The sequence below is a fragment of the Plectropomus leopardus genome, chromosome 24 (genome assembly GCF_026936395.1).
Source record: "Plectropomus leopardus strain MGB_pleo_1.0 chromosome 24, ASM2693639v1, whole genome shotgun sequence".
Classification (NCBI taxonomy): domain Eukaryota; kingdom Metazoa; phylum Chordata; class Actinopteri; order Perciformes; family Serranidae; genus Plectropomus; species Plectropomus leopardus.
The window spans coordinates 4,457,292-4,481,033 of NC_142199.1; the positions used below are offsets into that span (position 1 = coordinate 4,457,292).

The 23,742-nt window shown below is 37.1% G+C and overlaps 2 protein-coding genes across 3 annotated transcripts; both read left to right on the forward strand.

Annotated features, from left to right (window-relative positions):
• The first annotated feature begins 6,208 nt into the window (after window positions 1–6,208).
• Window positions 6,209–14,742, forward strand: LOC121962949 (actin-related protein 3). The gene is made up of 12 exons (XM_042513288.2): window positions 6,209–6,404; window positions 6,814–6,869; window positions 7,684–7,808; window positions 7,897–8,007; window positions 8,825–8,920; window positions 9,359–9,466; window positions 9,541–9,684; window positions 11,708–11,881; window positions 12,111–12,203; window positions 12,594–12,719; window positions 12,858–12,941; window positions 13,777–14,742. The coding sequence occupies exons 1-12, from the start codon at window positions 6,361–6,363 to the stop codon at window positions 13,870–13,872; spliced, it is 1,257 nt and encodes a 418-aa protein (XP_042369222.1). The 5' UTR covers window positions 6,209–6,360; the 3' UTR covers window positions 13,873–14,742.
• A 141-nt stretch (window positions 14,743–14,883) lies between these two features.
• Window positions 14,884–22,220, forward strand: LOC121963019 (transmembrane protein 182-like). 2 transcript variants are annotated; one of them, XM_042513378.2, is made up of 5 exons: window positions 14,884–15,218; window positions 16,783–16,879; window positions 16,968–17,096; window positions 17,172–17,309; window positions 21,654–22,220. In XM_042513378.2, the coding sequence occupies exons 1-5, from the start codon at window positions 15,045–15,047 to the stop codon at window positions 21,926–21,928; spliced, it is 813 nt and encodes a 270-aa protein (XP_042369312.1). In that variant the 5' UTR covers window positions 14,884–15,044; the 3' UTR covers window positions 21,929–22,220. The 2 variants fall into 2 exon arrangements, with proteins under 2 accessions (XP_042369312.1, XP_042369313.1); XM_042513379.2 differs by having other exon boundaries at window positions 14,889–15,218; window positions 16,971–17,096.
• Window positions 22,221–23,742: the final 1,522 nt, after the last annotated feature.

Genomic DNA, 23,742 nt, shown 5'->3' on the forward strand with positions numbered 1-23,742 from the left:
ATTGGAAGTATCCCGATGTGTCTCCATTTCCCTTTACAGTAATTAGAACCAAATTAGGTCCTTTAAAATTGATCGTAACGTTTTAGGAAATTATAGGAAAAAAATTGTCCTCAGAATGCAAAACACGTTAACGCCTTTTCCTTTATTGTAAAACCAAGAAAAACACTTTTTGATGTTATAAGACATGTTTTTTTGACCTTACAAAAGGGAGCACTGTCCCTGCAACAAACTCCACAGCTTAACATCAGAATTCACCTCACCTCAGGTATAATGCATGAACTTTGGGGGGTTCAGAGGGAGGGGATGACTTTATTTGACTCTCTGGGAAATGAAATCCAGCACTGCTGGTGCTCCCCGGGAGGTTATTGGGACCTAAATGTTCTCTGCGTGTCTTTAACCTTCACACAGCCAGGCTGAGGACGACATGGGACCAGTATTTTATTAAATTCGCTACGTTTCAGTGTGCAACCATCACGCAATTACTCATCTATTGATTATTTTGTGCACTGTGCATCCTCTGTGGTTTCCACATGAGCATGCACACATTTTGCTGTATTTTTGCAGACTTTCTTGTGCTATAATTTATGCATTATTGAGTCTTTTAGTAGAATTTATTCTACATTTTCACACTGAACATGCTTGAGTCTATCTGTGTGCACTTTCAATTATTATAGTGCTGTCATCGCCAGCCTGCACTAAAACTGATAAAAGCCTTGTATGAAGCAGGAGATTAAGGTTTTTGTCAGGAAGAGCAGTGAATACAGATAATCCACTCTGTATTACATTTGTCCTACAATAGCTGTTTTTGTCTTGTGGCGGATTCCAGCAAAATCCAGGTAATTCAGATGAGATGAGATATGAGAAATGTGCCCCAGTCATACTGGACTCAGAAAAACACCAAGCACGTGAAATACTCTGTCAGCTTTTCTATCTTGTAAATAAGTACTGAAACTGGAATTATTCAGCCAAGTCACCAGAGGAAAATGATGGCATTGTATGTTTCCTCAAACCACAAATACATTGCATTTGCACGTTCATATCAAGGTTTCTTATGTGATGTTGCATATCAGCTGATCTTCTTTTTAGTGTTTTTTAGTGGCTTTTTAGGCTACAAAATTTGTTGCTCTGTCACAAACAATTTGTTTTTGCAGTGGCTGTCGAAGACCCAAACACCCGCATTTTGACTAAACATTCAATGTTTTTCCTGCAGCTTTTAAAGCTCAATTTGTGTGGTTTTCGAGGACCCATCTGTGTTTTATAAGCAGCTTTTTCCAATGGCTTTTTAAGCTTCTAACGTCAGTGTTATGTAGCAATCAGTCAATTTTTTTTCAATTTATTTGAAGATACAAATGTAACTGTACTGTAGCAACCAGTCAGTGTATTTTCAGCAGCTTTTTCAGCTTTAAACGTGGGTGTCTTGTCAGTTTTGGTCTGCTCTTTTTTACCCACAAACCTGGATGTTTTGTAGCCACCTGTCACTGTTTTTCAATCAACTTTTTAAGCTTCAGATGTAGCTGTTTTGTGATGATATGTCTATGATTTTTAGGCAGCGTTTTGGACACCAAATGTTTGTGTTATCTAATGACCCATACTGGGATTGTCCCAGTGGCGACTGTGCCCCCAAACCCAAGTATTTTGAGCCAAAACCTTACATCCAAACCATAACCAGGTGGGTTTTGTTTTCCTCCTACACCCATGTTAACAACAGTGTTTTTGAAGCGTAAAGCTTCAACATATCTGCCTCATATTAATGTGCACATGTAACCTATATGTGGTTTGCAGAAACATACAACACAAACCTTTTTTGTGACTGGTTTTAATTATTCCCAGTGGTTTTAAAGAGAGACAGAACTTGTCGGTCCAGTGTGGCTGTGACGAGCATCAGTAATGCTCGACTTTTAAGTCCCATAATAGTGTTTCCAAGTAACCGTTCTGCAGTTATTTTCTTAACAATGCAGCGGTGCATTGTTCGAGACACAATAGAGCAGCTCCCACTGGATGAATCCTGCAGCAAAATCCACAATAACTTTCCGGAGAGACACAGCAGATCAAATGAACATGGCTGCGTTATCAGATGAATTTGGAGTCGAACCTCGTAGCTTCAACTGTAAATTTTATTAGCAGCAGAAGCGTCCTGCAGCGTGAGGGCGCGGCAGTATGACAGAGCATCATTAAGCCTGAACACAGAGGAGGAGGACGAAGAGGACGAGGAGGAGGACGAAGAGGAGGACTGACGATCACAGAGGGGAAGTGCCGACTGCAGATCTCCCAGGATTAAGAAGCAGCAAAAACAGGAGATTATTAAAAATAATAAGGCCCACCTCTGCCTTACTCTAATGACGTGAGCGCAAACCACAGTCACATTAGGGCTCCGGCAGAGGAAATACTTCAGTTGATGAGGGACCTCAGCTCATCTACTTTGTTTACTGTGTAGGCCAGAGTATTGGAAATGATCTGTTCTGGTGTGGGCGGGCCTTTTTTCAGGTGCAGATCGCAGAACTAATAGATCAGAAAGTCAAAAAACCTCCAGAGAGTCAATTACCTTCAGTATGTGCTTTACTTCAGGGACACTCCATTTGTTTTGCTTGGGGGCCAGTTTTGCAAAATGGCATGAGTACAGGGGCCACTCGCAGCAGCCCCATGCATGTTGACATTAGGATGTTTCTTGGATTTTAGGATGTTTAATACTTAAGGACATTTCTGGGATTTTAAGACGTTTCTCAGATTTTGGGACTTTTCTAGGATTTTTGGCACTTTTTCAAAATTCTAGGACATTTCTCAGATTTTAGGACATTTTTAGGACTTAAGCACTTTTAAAGGATACGAGGACATTTTAGGGCGTTGCTCGAGTTTTAAGGTGTTTCATGGATTTTAGGAAATTTCTCTGATTTCGAGATGTTTCTAAAAATCATTTCTCAGATTTTTTGACATTTCTAGGATTGTGGTCTGTTTTTAGGGTTTTAGGACATTAGGGGCTGTGTCAGGGGGCGCAAAAACAGTTCTCAGTGTGAGACACTTTGTATTTATTGCAAATTAGAAAATGTTTGGGGGACCAGATAAGTTGAGTATCACTGCTGTACACTATAAAATGAATCAGAGATAGTGCACTTAAATGCATCTAATTTCATTTATTTCCATTCATGAACCAAATGTATCGAACATCAAAAGGTTGGTTTTATTTTTAGTGATTGATTAAATGGCTCAATTAAATTCTATAAAATTCCATTAAACATATTATATTGTGTATAAGTAAGCCCGAGGAAAGCGTGCATGGGCTTAAACAATCATCCTAAATCTGATGACTTAGCAACCCGATACAAGCTACTTCACCAGAGTTTATTTTCACTCCAATCCACTTTAGTGCAGTAACACAAATCTTCATTCCAGTAAGTAGGGCCAATAAAGAAAAGTAAACACAATTAAACCCCCCTCCCAAAGTTACAGCGGTGCAAAGGGGAAATTAATCTGCGTCCGTGGGAAAGTTAACAAGCATAGTGTTAAATATGTTGCATCTCTGCAAGAAAAGAGAAATAAAAGAGAACTGGCTGTAAAAAAAAACCCAAAAAAGCTCAGTCTAGCAGGGGTGTTGTGAGAGATGTAGTGCAAAGACACTGAGCCAGCAGAGGCGGAGCTGCACTGCTTGAAACAAATGTTTTGTGTGTTATTACAATGATGGTTTGAAATGCTTCGGGTTGTTTCTTTGAAAGTGAGAGCAGTGGTGCCCTCTAGTATTCAAAACAGTGACGCACATACTTTTACTGTCATATCATTGTTCTTGAACTTAACATAAAACTCACAAAAAGGAGAGTGTTATAAATACAATTCAACTTTACTGTGATCAATTTAAATGTTTTACCCAAACGAGCATAAAATATATATCTGTATTTCAAGTGTGAGGTTAATATTTATGTTACTTAAAAGGTAATATGTTCTATCACATACATAAATAGCTAATTAGTTAGTTAAATATGAGTTTCTTTCCTGTATTAAATACCCATAGTAAGACGTATGTGCATAAATTAAGAATATGAATTTTTATATGGTATTATATGTTGCTTCCTTATACGTAAACAACATATATTTGACATATGCATGTTTATTATTATTAATATTTATATTTAATGTTATTTTATTTTACTCTGTCCTGTTTTATTCTATGTTAAGTGCCTTCCTTTGTATATATTTTTTATAAAGTATTTCTTTTCTATTCTATTCTAAAAATCACATAAATTGTATAAGCTTATATTGTTCTTTTAAACATATCTGATAACACATATAGGCTTTTTGATGGATAAAGCCTATTTACATAACATATATGTCAACAAAATAAACATATTACATATGTACATATATGAAGAATATTCACATACATGTCTATCTCTTATATTTAAATGTATAATATCAACTTATATTGATGGGCTTTGGGATGGATGTATATGCACGTAACATGTACATATACATGTATGTAAGATATGTGTAAGTAGAATGTAAAAAATGTTTTATACATGAAACATGATATATGTCAGTATATGACAATTTTACAATTTCTTTTTATATATAGTCTGTACATATAAGTTTTCCCTTCAGATATATATATATATATATAAGCTACATATATATTTCATATATGGGAACTCAGTATACTACACTCCTGTGTGGGCAAAATCATGATAAGATATTTTTATTGCATTACAAAGAAAGGACAAAAGATAGGCTTCTACTTGTGTTTTGTACAATTCTTCTCTGTGATGTTTAAAGGAAAGTCCGTGAGAAAAGTCTTTGATAGCGTCCTCTGGCCAATCTTTTGCTGCTGCTCTGACGCAGCTGAGACAAATTGTTTCACCCACAGGTCCTGATGGAGAGTTTCCATCAAGTGGCCTGGCTGCACAGCGAGGACTGTTTCTATCAGCAGCAGCAGAGCCAAGGGCTTTTCTGGGAGCGTCAGCACGCTGAAGAGACTCTTGTGTGAATGATGAGTCTGCCTCGGGACAAAGGGCCAATGTTCTCGGGCCCTCGGATTGGTCTTAATGTGGTAAGGCGCTCTGCAGCCAGAATCAAACCCTAAGCGCCCTCATGCTCATATATCGTCTTTATCAGTGGGTCTCCATGCAGTCATGGAGGGTGAGGACCATTTCGTCTCTGATGGCACCTAAATCACTGATATCATCTGCTGGAGTCAGCAGGCCAGAGGAGGCTGGTTATTTTTTTTTGTTCAATGGAAAACACAGAAAAAAGAAAAAAGAATATAATTACAGACCTGCCATTGCTTTTGACACTGAAACAAAAAGTGAAAAATAAACAAAAAATAAAAACAGTATACACAATACAAATTACATAAATTAAAATGTAAGTTCAATTCTTAATTATTAAGCACATTAAGCACATTTTTACTGACTTTATTTACTTACTTTTCTTATGTAATATTTTCAAAGTGGGACTTTTTCTTTTGCTTTACTTTAACAGAGTGGTATTAGTACTTTTCCTTCAGTACTAAATACTTAATACACCACTGACTGTTGCAGTGGTGAAATGTTTATAATGTTGTATTGCAACTCCAACAAGTAAACTCCTCTACAAAAAATTATTTTTTCATGTTTGCATATTTTTCACTGTCTGCCTTACAGTTTTGACTCTTCTTTTTTTTTTTTTACAGTTTGTATTCTAAACATGTAAATAATATGTATTTTTAGACATTTTTACATTTATATTTCATATGCTTATTATCCTCATCTTAATTTGAACATTTCATATAATAATAATAGTAGATTTTTATTAGAAAAAAATAGAAAAAAAATATCTAATAATATAAAAATATCTATCTAGTATCTTGGGTTTCCTGTTTCATTTTTTAAATTCATTTTCTTATTTTAGCTTTTTCTTTATGGGGTACTAACAACACATTAAATACTGATTATAGTCTACAATTATTATTACAATATACTCTACAATATATTTTTTACTCTTTGTCTTACAATTTTGACTGTTTTTTAAATTTTTATTTGTATTTCATCTGCTAATTTTCCTCAACTTAATTTGAACATTTCATTTAATAATAATAACAACAACAACAACAACAACAATAATAATAATAATAATAATAATAATAATAATAATAATAATAATAATAATAATAATAATGTGGATGCAGTGACAGGCGCCGTCCACCGGGGGTCGGTGTTGCGCCTCTGAACCTGCTGACTCTGCACTAGAAGAAATTCCACCAAACCCGGAAGCGCTCCTGAATCGGCCGTGGCTGCTATTCATTCAGCCTGCTGCGATTCAAACCCGTTACCGTAAAGATATCCGTTCACACCGGGCGCCTGATATATTCGCCTGTAGCGAGACTAACGGAGAGCAAGCATGGCTGGTCGGCTACCGGCTTGTGTTGTGGACTGCGGCACGGGGTAAGTGACAAAAAGGGGATGCTAGTTAGCATTAGCCTGGCTGTCAAACTTCCAGCTAACGCCCCGTTTAGGTGTTAGCATGAAGGAGCTAACGTTAATCAGCCGCGTCTGTTTACTTTCTTATTCATATGCTGTCTTTAAGATTAAATGCTGCAAATAACAACAACAAAGCACGCGGCTACTTTAATTTAAATGCTTTTATTCTCATTACTGCTTAATCATTGCAATTAGCTGCTGCTAGCAACCGAAGCTAATGTCACTTCCTGGACAATCCTCAGCAAAGAGCATAAAATCCACATTATTTTGGGTGTTACTTAATTAATGTAACTGTTTATAGTATCTGGCAAACACTTTAATTAAAAGGATGCAGCTGTAGTTAATCATGTTTCCTCGTTTTGTTCCTTTTCAGTTACACAAAGCTTGGTTATGCAGGAAATACAGAACCACAGTTCATCATACCTTCATGTGAGTAAATGAAAACATGCACAAAACACAAAAATATGTGTGTTTTAAGTGGAATTTATCAAATGACACGTTAATTAATGTAAAACACAAGACATATTTTATCTTTATAAATGTGCAATATGATTATTTAAAGGTTACTAAACTGAACAGACACTGAAATTACATATTAAGTTTATTTTTCCATTATTTGGACTCTGTTTTTGTTTTTAAATGTATATGACAAGAAACTGTTAAATAAGGAAAATTATTTTATTTTTGTATTTTTTTAATCAAACTTTATTTATCTTTTTATTAATTTGAAGTTTAATTAATTTAAAGTGACAGATAAGAGACAGCTGAGTCAAATAATGCAGTAGACAAATTATCAACTCATAATAATGATGTACAGTAAATTCATATGATTTACTCCTGAAATTATCCTTGAGCTTGACTGATTTTTGGACCTAAACATTTTTTTTTTTTAATAACCTCTGATTTTATTTATGTATTAACTGCTACGCTGCTGTATCCCTGCAGTGATCAATAAAGTATCTATCTATCTATGTATCTATGTGTCTAATCATATAAGCTTTTAAAGGCTAAAAAAACAAGATTTGACCACCTTTTTTTAATTGATAAGTGTGTTTTCTGCACAGATAATTATCTTTTAGCCCTCGTTCCTCTTTTTTTAGGTAACTGACTTAAAAATAATACAAGATAGGGAAGTCAGAAAGCAACCTCCTGATGATAAGAAATATATTTTTAAAAAATGCCGGCCTCATTCTTTGATGATGACTCATATTGTGATTTTATCTGTTTTTTCAATCATCTCCAGGTATCGCAATCAAAGAATCAGCCAAGGTCGGGGACCAGGCTCAGCGCAGGATGATGAAGGGTGTCGACGACCTTGATTTCTTCATCGGGGATGAAGCCATCGATAAACCATCATATGCAACAAAGGTAGACAAAAAAGTTAAACTGAGTTATAGAGGTTTTTATCTTTCGAAGCGCTGTGGTTTAGATATTGATGTTCTGTCTTGGTTTCCAGTGGCCGATCCGTCACGGGATCGTGGAGGACTGGGACCTGATGGAGAGATTTATGGAGCAGATCATCTTCAAGTATCTGCGGGCAGAACCTGAAGACCATTACTTTCTTTTGGTAAGATCACAGCTGTCAAGCCGAGACATTCAAGAACCGGCTGTGTTTCTGTTTATGTGTTTATTTATTTAACTAAATATTCCCATGCAGCTTGCATTTCTTCCTTCTTCTTCCTTTTTCCTGAAAACAAAATGAAAAAAACTGGCTCGTGCTGCGTTCATGTATTATCGGGAGGTCGTATTTTCCGAGTTTGGAAATCGTTTCTCCGACTTTGTTGTGTTCATGTGGTTTGAGGTCATAAAAGGGAAAAACATGGAAGCCGCAAAGAATCTGAGTTGCATTTTAATGCACAGAAGTTTTCAATAAGAGGCAGATAGCTGTTTATTTTTGTATTTTCTCTATTTTTTGTATTTAATCTAGGTCACTCTACATGGATAACAGCTAACACTGATACCATATTACACCTTACATGTCTTCAATAATTCATATTTAATACTGTATAGCTAAAAACGTTTCTTACCATTGTCCAAACATTGACTTTTGCCCGCCATGTTTATGCATTAAAGACGTCCAGTCGACAACTTTTTTTTAATAAAATAACGTTATCAATGTTAGTATACTCGCCTGGCATACTTTATAGTTAAAAGTTTGCTGCCTGCTGCAGCTGATAGAAAAGTAAATGACACTGCTGACACCGTTTCCATGCTTTCTGCTTTTCCACTGCCCGGAAACATCATGCAAATGTCACAACTTCGCAATCTCCCGCTTGTGATTACGACTTTGGAAGGCCGTTGTTGTGCTCATAACTCTCAGGAGCACGTGAAGGCGGCGTTAACGTCATTCTGTGTTCACATCAGTTTTCTGTGTCTCTCTGCAGACAGAGCCTCCACTCAACACACCTGAAAACAGAGAGTACACAGCAGAGATCATGTTTGAGTCCTTCAACGTCCCGGGTCTCTACATTGCTGTTCAGGTAGGTTTCTAAAAACTTTCCAGCACATGAAACAAACACTTGCCATCAGCCATGTGACCCAAAAGCCAACCTGTCCCCTCTAAAGTCTACCGGCCACTCAGGCTACTCGAAAAACCTCGTTGGGCGTCAAACAAATGACCCCAAACTTCAAATCCGCAGTGACTTGAAGCACATTTGAAACCAGACTTGTGGGCTGTAGATAAAAATAGATTTGACTGTTTAACTCAAAACGTAATGCAACTCAGAGGTTTAATGGGGAAATGCTAGATTTCACTTCTTCTTTTTAAGATTCGCAGACGTTTTTAAAGTTTTCCACTGGATTTAAATTCTGTCGTCATTCTGCATTTGTGAAATCTAAAGCATGAATAATGTATCATTGTTGCTACACTGTTAAATGAGGCCTTAAAGTATCCAGTTTTTTGGTATTTTGCGCCTCAGGCTGTCCTGGCGCTGGCTGCCTCCTGGACGTCCCGACAGGTGGGAGAGCGGACGCTGACAGGGACTGTGATCGACAGCGGAGACGGCGTCACGCACGTCATCCCAGTGGTGAGTGGCATTTTTCAGGATTATCTTTTCTCTCTTTTCTCTAAACGCTAAACTCACGCACGTTCGTATTCCAGGCTGAGGGCTACGTCATCGGTAGCTGCATCAAGCACATTCCCATCGCTGGTCGAGACATCACGTACTTCACCCAACAGCTGCTGAGGGAGCGAGAGGTCGGGATCCCCCCGGAGCAGTCGCTGGAGACGGCTAAAGCTGTCAAGGTCAGTGTGCTTCTCTGCACTCTGAGTGTTTATTTAGAAAGCTGCTTAAATGCTAATATTTACCAACCCGGCAAACATTACAGTAAAGTGACAAAACAGGAGGAACTTCTTATTTTGCCAAGTGTGGCTCGCTTTTTGTTTTTAACTCTTAAAATCCACCCAAAATCTCCTTAGTATGAAACATGATGCGGAAATGTTTCATACTACGGCCTCAGTTGGTGCAGCTTTTTATGAAAGTTTAAGGGTCACCGTGGATCCTTAAAAAGTCTTAAAGGGTATTTAATTCTTTCATCTAAAAATAAGGCCTTAATTTGTATTAAATGGCTTAATCTTTGAAAAGTTTTGAAATTGCTCAGGCATTTGAGGTAGGATTTTCTGAATCTTTTTTTCTGAAGTCGCATTGTAAAATCTTCTAATGGCTATTAAAATCTATTTTTATTTTATTTTTTGTTAAATAATTAATTGAATTCCTTTTCCCAAACTCACCATGATTGAAATCCAAACAGTGGAATCTCACATGCAGATTGAGAAGCACAAAACTGCCCAAAAAACAGCCAGAAATGCCAGATATTTCCCCTTCTGGTGGTAAACTAAATAAATACCTTTATGATAATATAATACACTCATTGTCTTCATGTGTTCCTCCCTAAAAATGGTTATTTTTCTCAACATTTGACGCTGATAATCCAAGTTTTTCACAGGAGAAAAAAAGGTCATGTTGTTTCTGACAAGAAACATTTGGGCAAAATGAAATTACAATTAATCAGAAAATTGGTCTTGAACTTAATTCTGAGTGGCATCAAATAAAATCTTAAATCTTCCTTGCCTTAAGCTGCAGGAACCCTGTGTTCTTGCATTTTTAGATTCTGTTTTTGGACTGAAACCTCCAAAAAAAAGGCCCCATAACAGGAAGTGATACCCTCACCAGATGATTGCGGTTGTGTCAGTGCTGTTGTGCATTTCTCAGTTTGGCCACTAGAGGTCAGAGCAGCGACAGAAGCTGAACACCTGACGTGACCTCAAGCAAACATTTAATCCTCCGGTTGTATTTGGTTTAAATTTGACAAGTTTTCAAATTTAGATGCGTGAAACAACACTTGATTTTTTACATCTTCAACAGTGGCCTACAATATACAATAAAACACATGCTGATTCAAGCAAAGGCTCTCCTTTTTCTCATCTGCAAGTACAAGTTAATTTCCTCCTATAAAACACAATAAATGATACAATATATGCTCATTTGAACATATAAAAAAACCCAGCAATTTAGGGTATTATTTGGTTCATCATCTCTTCACTGTCTTAGGAACAGAAAGTTAGTAGAATAAAAACATTTTACTGAATGATAATTAGTGGGGTTTTTTCAGTGCTTGGTAATAAATTCACTTAAGTTGTAATAATAATGTTAATAAAAATGATGATTCAAATCGGAAAATATAATTTACTAATAATAATAACAGTAAAAACAACAATAATAATAATAATAATAATAACAGTAAAAACAACAATAATAATAATAATAATAATAATACTGTATGGCACTTTTCTTAAAAAGTGCTTTCCAGAACAAAAGTAAAACGGTATACACTGTCAGGATAAAACCAGACAAATAAAAAAAAAAATAATAAAAATAAATAAAACATAACATAAGACCAGATAAAATAGAGTGTGTTGTAAAAACTAATAAAAGTGATGAGTGATAGAAACCACACAACAGATTTACTGTAAAAATAAATAAATTAATAAAAAAGTCATCTGTGAACTGTTCCCAATGGCTGCTCCATCGTTGTGTGTGTGTGTGTGTGTGTGTGTGTGTGTGTGTGTGTGTGTGTGTGTGTGTGAGAGAGAGGTTACTGAGTAGCAGTGGTAGCAGTGGCAGTAAATAGGTGAATGTAACTTGTAGTGTAAAAGCGCTTCGATCGGTCCAAAAACATAAACACATTTAACCAAAAGTTTAGCTTCACTTTATTTTCTCAACATTGAAGGTGTCGTCTAAATGTTGTATTGTTTTGTGTTTTTTCAGGAGCGGTTTAGCTACGTCTGCCCCGACCTCGTTAAGGAGTTCAATAAGTACGACACAGACGGCTCCAAGTGGATCAAACAGTACACGGGCATCAACTCCATAACCAAGAAGGAGTTCACCATCGATGTCGGCTACGAGCGCTTCCTGGGGCCTGAGATCTTCTTCCACCCCGAGGTGCGATACATCGATATTATTATAACATATATTTAATCACCTCTGCTGCTGCTGATAGATGATGTAGTTTAAAGTATCAACATGTCAGAGTTAAAATGTGACTTTTATCAAAAATAATTTCTTCTTTTTTTCTGATTTTCTCTTTAAATTGAGCAGTTTTAAAGCAAATCTTTTTTCTTTGTTTTTTTTTTGCATTGTACAAATGTTTTTTTGCCTCCAATATTTCCAGTTTGCCAACCCAGACTTCACCCAGCCGATCTCAGAGGTGGTGGACGAGGTCATCCAAAACTGCCCCATCGATGTCAGACGTCCGCTGTACAAGGTACAGAACACAATTTTTAAAATTAATTTATTAGTTAAATATAATAAAAAGAAAAACATTATTTATATCGCACCTTTAAGACTGAGTTTTTAATGTACTTTGACAAACAAAGCAAAGCAGAAATAGGATACAGAAGGAAATACAACAACAGAAAGCCAAACACAAGTGAGACGAAACGAAGGTAGAGTTCAGATAAAATTAGGACAAATGATGCGCGATGCGGGACATACGTGTCAATATAAAAGAATACAAAGAAATACACCAAGAACAACAAAAGCAAATAAAAGCAATAAAACTGCAAATAAAAGGAAATAAAATGGATAAAATATATAAAAAGACAAACAGTCACTTAAACTGTCAGTCTGTTATCAACGTCTCTTCGTGCGGCAGAACATCGTGCTCTCCGGAGGCTCCACCATGTTCAGGGACTTCGGCCGGCGCCTGCAGAGGGACCTCAAGAGGACCGTGGACGCACGACTGAAAATGAGCGAGGAGCTGAGCGGCGGCAAGTTGAAGGTGAGGAAACAGGAGGAAGATTCATCCGACAAAAGATCTTTGAAATCTTGAAATACGCTTTAAAAGTGTGCAGAAGTTTTTGGAAGTTGTGTTGTGTTTTCGGGTTATTGACAAAGTTATTTTCTGTTTTCTTCGCAGCCCAAACCCATTGATGTGCAAGTCATCACTCATCACATGCAGAGGTACGCTGTCTGGTTCGGAGGATCAATGCTGGCGTCTACTGTGAGTATCAAAACAGCATTTTCAGCTCCTTTTATACATCATCATCCCTCCTGCTGCTTTTAGCAAATGATGAAAAACGAAAATTGTGACTGTTCCTTTGTTCGGGACGTTCATTCGAACAATGTGATATATAAATAAACAGCAAAAAAAGCTAAAGTTTTCCCACATGCACCAAACTTCTGTTAAACATTTTTTAGTTGACTAACACGGCACAAAGTTATATTGTTTTATATTCAAATGGAAAGAGACATGAGCAGAGTTAGGCAGGGCAGAATCCAAAAACTGTGGCAAAAAAATATATCATGGTGACAACAAAACATTTTAATAAAAAAATATCTTTTTCTTTTATCTTTTTTTACAGAAAAATATCTGTCAAAAACAAAATTATACAGACAAAAAAAATTAACAAAAATAAAATAGAATAAATAATAATAATGATAATAAAATTCAAATTCATACTTGAAAAAAAAATATTTATATATATATGTATTACGGCAACAAAAGAATTATAGTGACAAGAAATCACAGTGAGAAAGAATGATTATTGGGAAAAAAAGAAATGGTGGCAAAACATAATACTGAAAAAATAAATTTACAAAAACAAATTGGTACTGACAAAAGATGCATGCTGCTGACAAAAATATGTATATGAAATGACAAAAAACAATGTTGATACAATTTTTTGACAAAAAAAATATTGACTGATTTAACTGCATTTTTACCCTGTTCTTCAGTCATCAGCACAGGAGACAAATGTATTAATAAGCTTTGAAAATTGACCTTACCTAATTTTTTTTTTTTTTACAAATCACACTTACCATTTCTGTTTCGGCAGCCCGAGTTTTACCAAGTGTGCCACACCAAGAAAGACTACGAGGAGATCGGGCCGAGCATCTGTCGCCACAACCCCGTATTCGGAGTCATGTCTTAGGCGTCGGAGCGGCGCATTCAAGCGGAGGCGGAGGAGGGGAAAAAACAAAAACGGAGGAAGCGCCGCGGAAGACCTCACATGCTGTGGAAGTCCCATGAGCCTTTGCACGGATGCTCCGACGGGCCTGTTGATTCGGATTGAGCGGACCAAACAAAACTGCCAAAATAACGGCGGCAATCTCCTCAAAAAATTAAGAGGAAAGAGGTGACTCAGCCCAAAGGATCCTCAAATAAAATGTTTACTGCAAGTAGGTTAATAATAGGTGATAAAGTTTAATTTCTGCGTGCCTCGTATATGTACTTATAATATCCTCACAGGGTTGTAATATGTAATTAATCAACATGAGTCCTGTATAAATGCACTTCTCTGTGTATATGGGTTGGGTTCTTGCTATATGTTTTAAAGGGTTTGTTTCAGGACATGCTTAGCGAGACATCATCGAATATTTTTTTGTCATCAAATGGGTACAAAAAAATCACCAGGCATACTGACCATTCCTTTTTTTCTTTTTTTGTATTTTTCTTTTTTAATGTCCTTGGTAGGAATTTATTTGAATTTAGATTATTCAAACAAATCAGGCATTTAAGAAAAATATTATTAATCTGTTCAAATAATTTCCCCAGGTTTCACTGTCTTCTTTTTCTTCTCGTAGCTTTTTTTAAGTTTGTATTAATCATCTCTTGACCTACCTGTCTTGAAACAAAACAAACAAACAAAAAAAAGTCGTATTAATATATGAACATGCAGTTTGGATGACTGTTGTCGGACCGTCACTGTTGCCTAGATCTCAGTTATACTGGATAGCCTTGTACTGTACCAAATCTGGATTTCAATGCTGGCATTCCAATAAATGCCAAGGAGATATTTCTACATGTGTGGGTTCAGTCTTTTAAGAATCACAGGAGTATTTTAGTGTCTATTTTGACCGTAACAGTGCTATATTTGTGTGAGTGTAAAGCCCCTGTAACTGTACCCCTTCAGACCGACCAAAGCATGATGCAAGAGGTTATTTTCATTGAGCCACTTCATGCACGTTATTTGTCAGCGTCGTGAGCGAAATGTCCAGAGGCTTGTGTCCAGAAAAGTAAAGGACACTTGAATTTGGCAGCTGTTTTGTAAACAAAAAATGATTTTTTTTATTAAGGGACTGCTGAGACAGGGAAGACTGAGTCATGACTCCTGCTGAGAGGCTGAAGGTGCTCCTGTTTTTGGCTCTGTTCTTCGGAGCGACAGGGTTTCTGTTCACGCTGCTCTCCTGCGGGACGGAGTACTGGCTGCTGGCTGCGGAGACCTGCAGCCGGACAGAGGACAGCCATGGAGGACAGAGAGAGAAGAGCGGAGCCGAGGTATTTACACTGAACGCTGATGGAAAGACGTGCTTAACTCTGTAAGCTCTTTTCAGACACAGGCTATGAAAAGAAATGCATCAGAATCATTCAAACGTTTAGGTGAAATAGTATGTTGCAAAAAATGCAAAAACTCAAAGTAAAGCATGTTAAGAAAAATGTTGAAAAAAACTGCAAAAACTGCACTGTCATAGTATAGTATATTGAAAAACATAGTATGTAAAAATCTGCAGAATAAGTAAAAAAAAATGCAAAAAAATAGCATAGTATGGCATGATGAAAAAAACCTCATAGTGTAGTAGGTTGAAACAAGTCATGGAAAAGCAAAAATTTGAATTTGATTTTTAATATTTTGGGAAAAATTACAGGATGCAATCAAAAATATTCAACAAAACATATATATCCATTTCACAATTATTCAACCCCTTTATAATACTGATATTTTTAAAACCTTCCAGTTTTTAGTCATGCCCTTAAAATAAATTAAGAGACAAGGAATCGAGCATGAGTGCCACTGTAATTAGAAAAAAACCTTTTTGCAGTAATATTTTGGAAGTTGCTTTTTTTTCCCCAAAGAATTAGATTTAGCTATGGATGACTTTTTATCAGTTGAGTAGAAAGAAAATGTATGCGTGAGTGAGTGGGTATTATTTTTCATTTAACTTTTTTGCTGTTGTGTTTTTATTCTGTTTGTTTTTATGTGAAACTTCATGATCTCAGTGGGACTGCTCCTGGTTATATACATACATACATATACATATATATATATATGTATATATATATATATATATATATATATATATATATATATATATATATATATATATATATATATATATATATATATATATATATATATATATATATATATGTATATATATATATGTATGTATGTATATGTATATGTATATATATATAGGCATGCCACAATAATTGGGAACTCTTATTGACCTTAATTTGCTTCAGCTATGATGAATATATAAACTCCACCCCTGACGGTGTTCAAGGTGAGCTGCGATCGAAAAGTGTTCAAAGGAGCAGAGTGGAAGATACATCATTGCATCTGAAGGGCTTTGGGTATGAAAATATTTCCCCAAAAATGTAAAAATCCAAGAGACAGCATTGGGAGCATTATAAAGAAGCTTAAAACTTATTGCAGATCTGCAAACCTGCACTTCAGGTTAGACAAAAAAATACGTACATTTGATATTAGATTGAACTGTCCCTTTAAAACTTGTGAATGCAATAAGAAGAGTAAATTCTCCATTATAGTCTTATTTCATGAACGCACATGGACCGTCCAGCTGGCTGCAGTTGACTGTCTTCACTTTCCACCATCAGTCAAACGCTGTGTATTTACAGAAAGCTGACGGACACATTCTCTGCAATCTGCTGTTGTGGTTCAGCAGCAGACTGTGGACGCCCCGACACCTGCTGAGTCTGGCTTTATGTGCCGGGACGTTTACATGCTCGTGTTTAGCATTATTTAGTTACACCAGACTGTCTGCAGAGGCATTATCTTCAATTTTATCACCATTTTTTAGACATTTTTCTGATTCTTCAGGCTATAAACCAGATGAGGATCTTCCATGAGGGTCTGTTTTGGCGGTGCTCCTTTACGGTTGTTTCTTATGATTTCACCATGTGGGACCTTTGGATCTGTAAGAACATTCACTCTGCAGTTTTGTCAAACATATGTGCTTCCAAATTTGGAGAAAAACTGCATCATAACTGCCTCCTTCTCCTCAGCAGATCAGCCATCTTCCAAGGTCTGCCATGCCGCTTTCCTCTTCCCGTTTCCTGTTTACGAGCGGATGCCATCACGGATGGAGCCACACGGTTTACCCACAGAACCGTATGAACATCACTCTGCCATCGGTTGGTTTTGTTTTCTTGTGTATGTGATTTATTTTTTACATTACAGTGGAAAGGCTCATTTTTGTCACCTCTCAGTTTTTAGGACCTTCTGGAGCATCTTCCTCGTCGCAGGCTTGGCGGCTCTGATCATTGGTGGATTTGTTGTGACCTGTGCCGGCTCACAGACCAATCACAGGCTCTTTAAAGTGGAAGGCGCTCTTCTGCTTTTTGGCGGTAAGAACTAACAGCCTAGAAGAAAATGTTGCCAATGTAAATTTGTGCAAGCCACAAAAAAGCATCTGTTTTTAGACGTCGCTGCGTTTCTGTCAAGATGGCAGCATAAAAAAGTGGTTATTATTTTATAGAAATGTTGTTGTGTTTCCTGCCAAGACAGTGCCACAAAAAAGTGTGTTTTTTAATAGAGACATTGCAACAATGTTTCCTCCCGCATTGCACCTCAAAAAGTATTTATTACTTTATAGACATCACTATTTCCGGCCAAAATCATTTTACTGAGACGTCCCCGAGCTTCCTCCAAGATAGCGCCACAAAAAAAGCTGTTGTTTTCTACCAAGATGTTGTTGTGTTTCCTCCATGACAGAAATACTAAAAAAAAGTTTAATTCAGTTATCAAGAAGTCGATATTTACTGAGACGTCTCTGCATTTTCTCCCACATAGTGCCACAAAAAGTGGTTATTATTTTACCAAGAAGTTGCTGCGTTTTCTGCCAAAACATCACCACAAAAAGTCATTTTTAACAGAGACATCGCTGTGTTGCCTGCAGGAATAGCGCCCCCAAAAAGGAGTTTTTAATTGAGACGTCACTGTGTTTCCTGCCAAGATCATGCCACCAAAATGTTTCCTGCGTTTCCTCCAAGACTGCGTCACAGAAAATTTTTTTTTTTTTTTTTTACCAAGACATTGTTGTGATTCCTGCTTGGATATTGCCACAAAAACGGTGTTGTTTTTTACCCAGATGTTGCTGTATTTCCTCCAAGAGAGCACTACAAATAAAACGTTCATTTTATTATTGAGAAATCACTACCTCCAAGATAGAGCCGCAAAAAGTTTTTTTTAAAACCGAGACGTTGCTGCATTTCCTGCTGAGATAGCGCCACGTAAAAGGTGTTTTTTACTCAGATGTTGCTGCATTTCCTGCTAAGATAGCGCCACGTAAAAGGTGTTTTTTACTCAGATGTTGCTGCATTTCCTGTCAAGAAATTGCCACAAAGGAGCAGTTGTTGTTTTGCAGAGATGTCGCTACATTTCCTGCGAAGCGCCACAAAAAAAAAAAATGGTTATTTTACTGAGGCGTCCCTGTATTTCCTCCAAGATATCTGCACAAACAGCCGCTGTTTTTTTTTATAGAGACATCTGTTTGCTTTCAGTGAGATGGTGCCTCAAAAAAAAAAGGTTATTTTAAACCGTTACATCACGGTGATCCCTGCCCGAATTGTGCTTGTGTTTTTACAGACACATCGCTGCTTTTCCAGTTGGGAATGTGACCCCAAAATCCGTTATTTTAAGCCAACACATAATCTTTTCCTAACCATAATTATGTGGTTTTTTTGTGTAAACATAACCATGTTAACCACAGTGTTGTTGAAACATAAAGTTTAAATTTATCTGGTAGATAATATGGTGCATATGTAACATATCTGTGGTTTGCAAAAATGTACCATACCAACATTTTTTAGGGGTTGCATAAAATATTTCATTTAGTTTTTTGAATTAGTTGTATGGCCTCAACACAAACAGATCTCACATAAAGCAAGCAAGCAAACTTTATTTTTACAGCACATTTCATTGCAGGTGGAAGCTCAATGTGCTGCACAAATTTAAGACACAAAACACAGCCGATAGCTGTCCATATAAGTAAATCAAATCTATTAAAACAAAAAACAAAACTCAAAAAATAATTATTTAGCTGGAGAATAAACTAATAAAAGACACAAATAGTCAAAACTGATGAAAAATAATAATAGAAATAAAATTAGACCATTAAAAGAGGATAATAGAAATGACTTAAAGAACTAAAAATAGAATAAAATAAGATAAAAGCACATGACTAAAACAAAAAAGACCAAATAAACCAGTAAGACAAAAAGGTCAAAGCACACCTTAAAAAAAGAAAATTAATAAATTAAATTAAATTAAATTAAATTAAAAAATAGTCAAACCATTATCATGAGCAAAAATACACTGTTCAAAAAAGGTGGCAAATAAGATTTTTATTTATTAGGGCTCAGCTTGAAGTTAATTTGACAGAAGTTGGGTTTTACTTTTTGAGTCTGCTGGTGAGCAGAAGCCTCTCGTTAGGTGTCATTGCTCACAGCTGAGCTTCAGTCTGATCAAAAGCTCAAGAGACTCATCAGTGTAACATTTTTTGGTGTTGCATTGCTTTTCCTCATTTTTAAATACTCAGAATAAATCAATTGTATGTTTATTGTGTGCACCAAAAACTAAAGCTAATTCCATAAATGTTAAAAGCTACTTTGTAAAAAGAAAATAAGAAGAAGTCACTAATTTTGTGCATGATTTCAGGTTTCAGGCTGCTGCTCGTTAGGTCACATTGCCTTCAGCCGGGCTAAATCTTTAAGCACCTCAGTGAGGCTGAGCACGTGTTTGGTGGTTGTGTGTGTGTGTGTGAGGAGGAGACGCCTTCAGTCTCACTCCGTTGTGTGTGTGAGGGGGTTCGCTGTGTGTTTTTGCTCCCATTTTTCTTCAGTCTCAAAAGTGCGTTTGGTTTTCGACAGGGAGGTGGCTGCTTGTGTTCCCTTGTTGAAGCTTTTGGCGGAGTCTTAGTCTCCTGAGCTTTCCTTTCGCTCCAAATCTGAGGTTTTTCGAAGGGTGGGAAGATTTTCCAGAGTTATACTCAATAAAAGACTGCAAATGTTCAACAAGGAGACTAAAGTTGACCATAATCATTTTAGAAAGTCCTGAAGCTGGCCTCAATGTTACAACACAAACCCATCACCCATAATCAATATCCTCAGTCTCCGTTGATCCAAGCTGCTGCTGTGCCAAACCATAAAAATGTGATCGCTGTCTCTGACCATAAATCACATGTTTTACTCCAGAACATGATTTCTGAGCCAACATTTGTCTCAGATTATACTCAGTGTAAGAGATATTGCAAAATAAGGCGAGACGCATTAAGTCAAGGTCCAGGTGTGAGAGTTAAAGGCCTTTAAAGCTTCTGCAAAGACGATGGTGCAGACCGACATCCAGAAAATAAAAAACAAAAAAAGCGGAAAGCTGAAAATGAAAGAAATGTCCCTTGAGATTTTGGTTTTGTAAGATTTATTTAATTTTTTCATGTAACACAGCAGCTTTTTGTGTCTCGAAACAGCCCAAACAGCATCAGCATTTCCATTGCAAACATGCCTCGTGGTGGCCATTTCACTTTCTGCCATAACCAAATAATGTATTTTTCACCATAGCTCCTGGAGTATTTTATATTTTTATCAGGAAAATAACAGCAAATGAAAAAACATAATCTGCTGTGTAACTGAATCCAGATCTGCTGGTTTCTTGCTGTTTTGCAGAGTAAAGAGCAATAAAACAAGTGCAACAAACAGAAAACAAAGACTGAAGATGACAAAGTCACCCCATACACTAAAAGTGTTAGAAATACGTTTAAAATGTGACACCCTCTCAAATCTTCAGATGATGTGAGGTTTTTTTGTCACACACTCTAAGATTTTGCAAAGACTGAGTCACTATTTGGACTAAAACCCAGATTCCTTTTGAGTTTATTTCCCACCCTGCTCCTGGTGGAAAATATTACACTAAACTCCCTTTAAGAAATGTGACATTTAACAATTTCTTATGTGTCTGCAAAACACAAGTCTAGAAATACAAGCCTGAAGGCATCTTATGACAACAGACTTCTTGTCAATTCAGCATCAGTATAACCCATACAGAAGCTATATTTGCATACATAAATTCTGGATTTTGGTGCCTCAGCTTGCTACTAGCCTCCATTGCTTAGCTGCACTATTTTACTGAGAGGAGAAGATGGGAATGTGAGTGGTAAACCGTTTAAAAAATCAAGATTTCTCACTAAGTGCTGTTTGGTGGATCAGATGCAAATTAAACACAGTTTCTTGTTGACTCCACAACTCAAAGTATTTGCATGAGCCGAGACTTAAAAACTGTTGTTTTGTTGGAATGGCAAGACCATAATAAGACTGATTTTAATGACCGCCTGACACCAAATGATCAAGGTCACAGGAGGATGCCACAACTTTAGCAAAACTCATTTATTCTGACATTAGAAAAATGTCTGCAACACTTCAAAAGTTGTTTGTGTGAGGCTTGCATAACCGTCGGCAAAAGCTTATTTAACCCTTTGAAACCTGGCTTGATGTTTTTCAAAATATATGTAAAAGGCAATGAGCAGCTTAAGAAGAAATTACACAGACATGATGTGTATCACAGTGCTTGTTTTGCACAACAAAAAGCAAAAAAGAAAAAAAAGAGAAAAGAAAATACTGTATGCATGAAACGAGCAGAAACAGAAGTGTATTTTGAAAAGACACAAGAACAGTAAAAACCTCCTCTGTGTCTGTCAGGTCTGTCTCTGCTGGCGGTGGTGCTGATGTATCTGATGTGGGTCCAGGTCCTGGACACTCTGGAGCAGTTTGCCCTCCATCACAGCGTCTCCACCTGCCCCTCCTTCCACCTCAGAGTCCAGCACGGTCCGTCCTTCCTCCTGGCTCCGGTGGCGGTCTTCTTCTGCCTTTTGTCTGGCGTCCTCTTCATCCTGATGGGCCGGAGCGTTCAGGGGATGCAGAGGAACGAAAGAGACAAAACGACTGAACTTCCAGCTGCTGATATTTATCTCTGACTTCTTCCTTAAATACGGAGAATCCAGTTTCATCAAGTGCAATGATGGGAACTGCATGAGATCAACAAACATAATCTCTCACCCGGGGTTTAACCCTTTGAAGCCTGAGCAAACTGACGTGTCTTCTATCAAAAACATGGAAAGCAGGCAACAAAAGAAGACATTAAGAACTGCAAAGAGATGCAGAGGAACCACAAAGAGAAACAAAATAACGACAAAGACACAAAATATCCACAAATAGATGCAAATTCACAAAATGATGCAAAACAACAACAAAAAAGTGGCAAAACCACCCCAAAGTCTTTGTGTCTTGAGTTTGCATATCTGAGCCCAGGGGCCCATTGTCTCACAATCCTCCGTGAGTCCACTGCTGCTTACTGATGCATATAAATGTCAATTTTGGGACTGTCTTGTTGATTCATACAACCAGTTTTAAGGAAGATTTTACATCAAGTGTTCTGCAGAAACAGGGTCGTGAAACTCTTTTGTAGGAAAGATAAACAGGAAATTTTCATCCTAAATACAAAACACAAAAAATCTTAGTCGTTTGTACCAAGATAAAAAGCCCACGAGTCAAACTTTAATGGAAAATCAGAGACAAAAACATACACAGTATGATTGACAGGTGTCCACTCAGACTGCACAATGACCAAAATCCCAAATCTTTCCATCAGTGCACATAATTGGAATCCTTAATTTGAAGTCGGTCATTATAAACGATTTTTCTAATCTATTAAACAGATCCCAATGTGATTAATACTCCAATACTCTCCCTCTGCTTTTATTATAATTGATAAATCAATTTTGACAAAAGTGGAGAGAAGAAGGCTGGAGGAGATTGAGTGTGACCGCGGCTGCCTGTCATCAGGACGTCAGGCTGAAGCTGTGAGATACTGGGTCAGAGGGACGGAGATAATAATAAATTAGACTGTCATAATCCATTTTGTGACAGGAGGGCCACTTCAGGGACGTGTAAGACACGAGACAGCCACTAGAGGACAGTGTTGACTCAGAGTAAAGTGTTTGTAACCTCATTAAATCACCTTACAATGATGTCCAACAGCATTAGAGCAGAATGCAAAGTTGCAGCGTTCGCATCAGATTAGACCTGCTGAGGATAGGAGAGAAATTTGTAAGTGATAATTAATTCCTGTAATTTTCCTGACAAACAAAAGATTTTTTTTTCTCTCCCAAGTTCAGTATAGTTAACATTATATGAGAAGGAGGAGGGGAGCAGTCACACCTTGATAATTGGAAAAGGCAAACAGAAGTGAGACCTTGAGATGTTGCAGTGACAAAAGGGAGCGAGGGGAGGACAGGGAGGAAGAGAGTTGACGCCGCTCATCAGCGACTCTTTCAATATTCCTTCATGTCTGACGCTCTCCGTGCCTCTCCATCCCGACTCTTCTTCATCTCCGCTGTGAACTAGGTGAGTATAATTACACCGGAGCACGTCAAGTTCACTTCCCCCGGCCCTCAAACATCTCTCACCTCCTCCACCAACAGCCAACGTGGTTTTAAAATCTTTATTTTCTAATGAACATAAGAACATCCAGGCATCAAGACTTTTTTTCAGAATAATGGCAGATTCATTACTTGTGGTCCAGGAGTGGATTTACTTTTTTATATTATTCACACTCCAGTAGTGGTCCTTTGCACCACATCATCACTGTTTTTGTCCTCAGTAGATAGAGCTGTCCACAGCAATTACAACAGAGGCAACGGAGATGTCCAAACTAAAGACAACTCATCTCTTTTTCCGTATAAAGACATTTCACTTCGAAGTTAAATTTACTTCTTGTAAATTGAAGGGT

What these genes read in the sequence shown, in the direction of transcription:
- LOC121963019 (XM_042513378.2), top strand. Translation starts at nt 15,045, where the DNA reads ATGACTCCTGCTGAGAGGCTGAAGGTGCTCCTGTTTTTGGCTCTGTTC. An exon ending in GAGAGAAGAGCGGAGCCGAG is followed by an intron (nt 15,219 to 16,782) that starts GTATTTACACTG and finishes CTGATTCTTCAG; the next exon opens with GCTATAAACCAGATGAGGAT. An exon ending in TGAACATCACTCTGCCATCG is followed by an intron (nt 17,097 to 17,171) that starts GTTGGTTTTGTT and finishes GTCACCTCTCAG; the next exon opens with TTTTTAGGACCTTCTGGAGC.
- LOC121962949 (XM_042513288.2), top strand. Translation starts at nt 6,361, where the DNA reads ATGGCTGGTCGGCTACCGGCTTGTGTTGTGGACTGCGGCACGGG. An exon ending in AAGACCATTACTTTCTTTTG is followed by an intron (nt 8,008 to 8,824) that starts GTAAGATCACAG and finishes GTCTCTCTGCAG; the next exon opens with ACAGAGCCTCCACTCAACAC. An exon ending in GATCAATGCTGGCGTCTACT is followed by an intron (nt 12,942 to 13,776) that starts GTGAGTATCAAA and finishes CTGTTTCGGCAG; the next exon opens with CCCGAGTTTTACCAAGTGTG.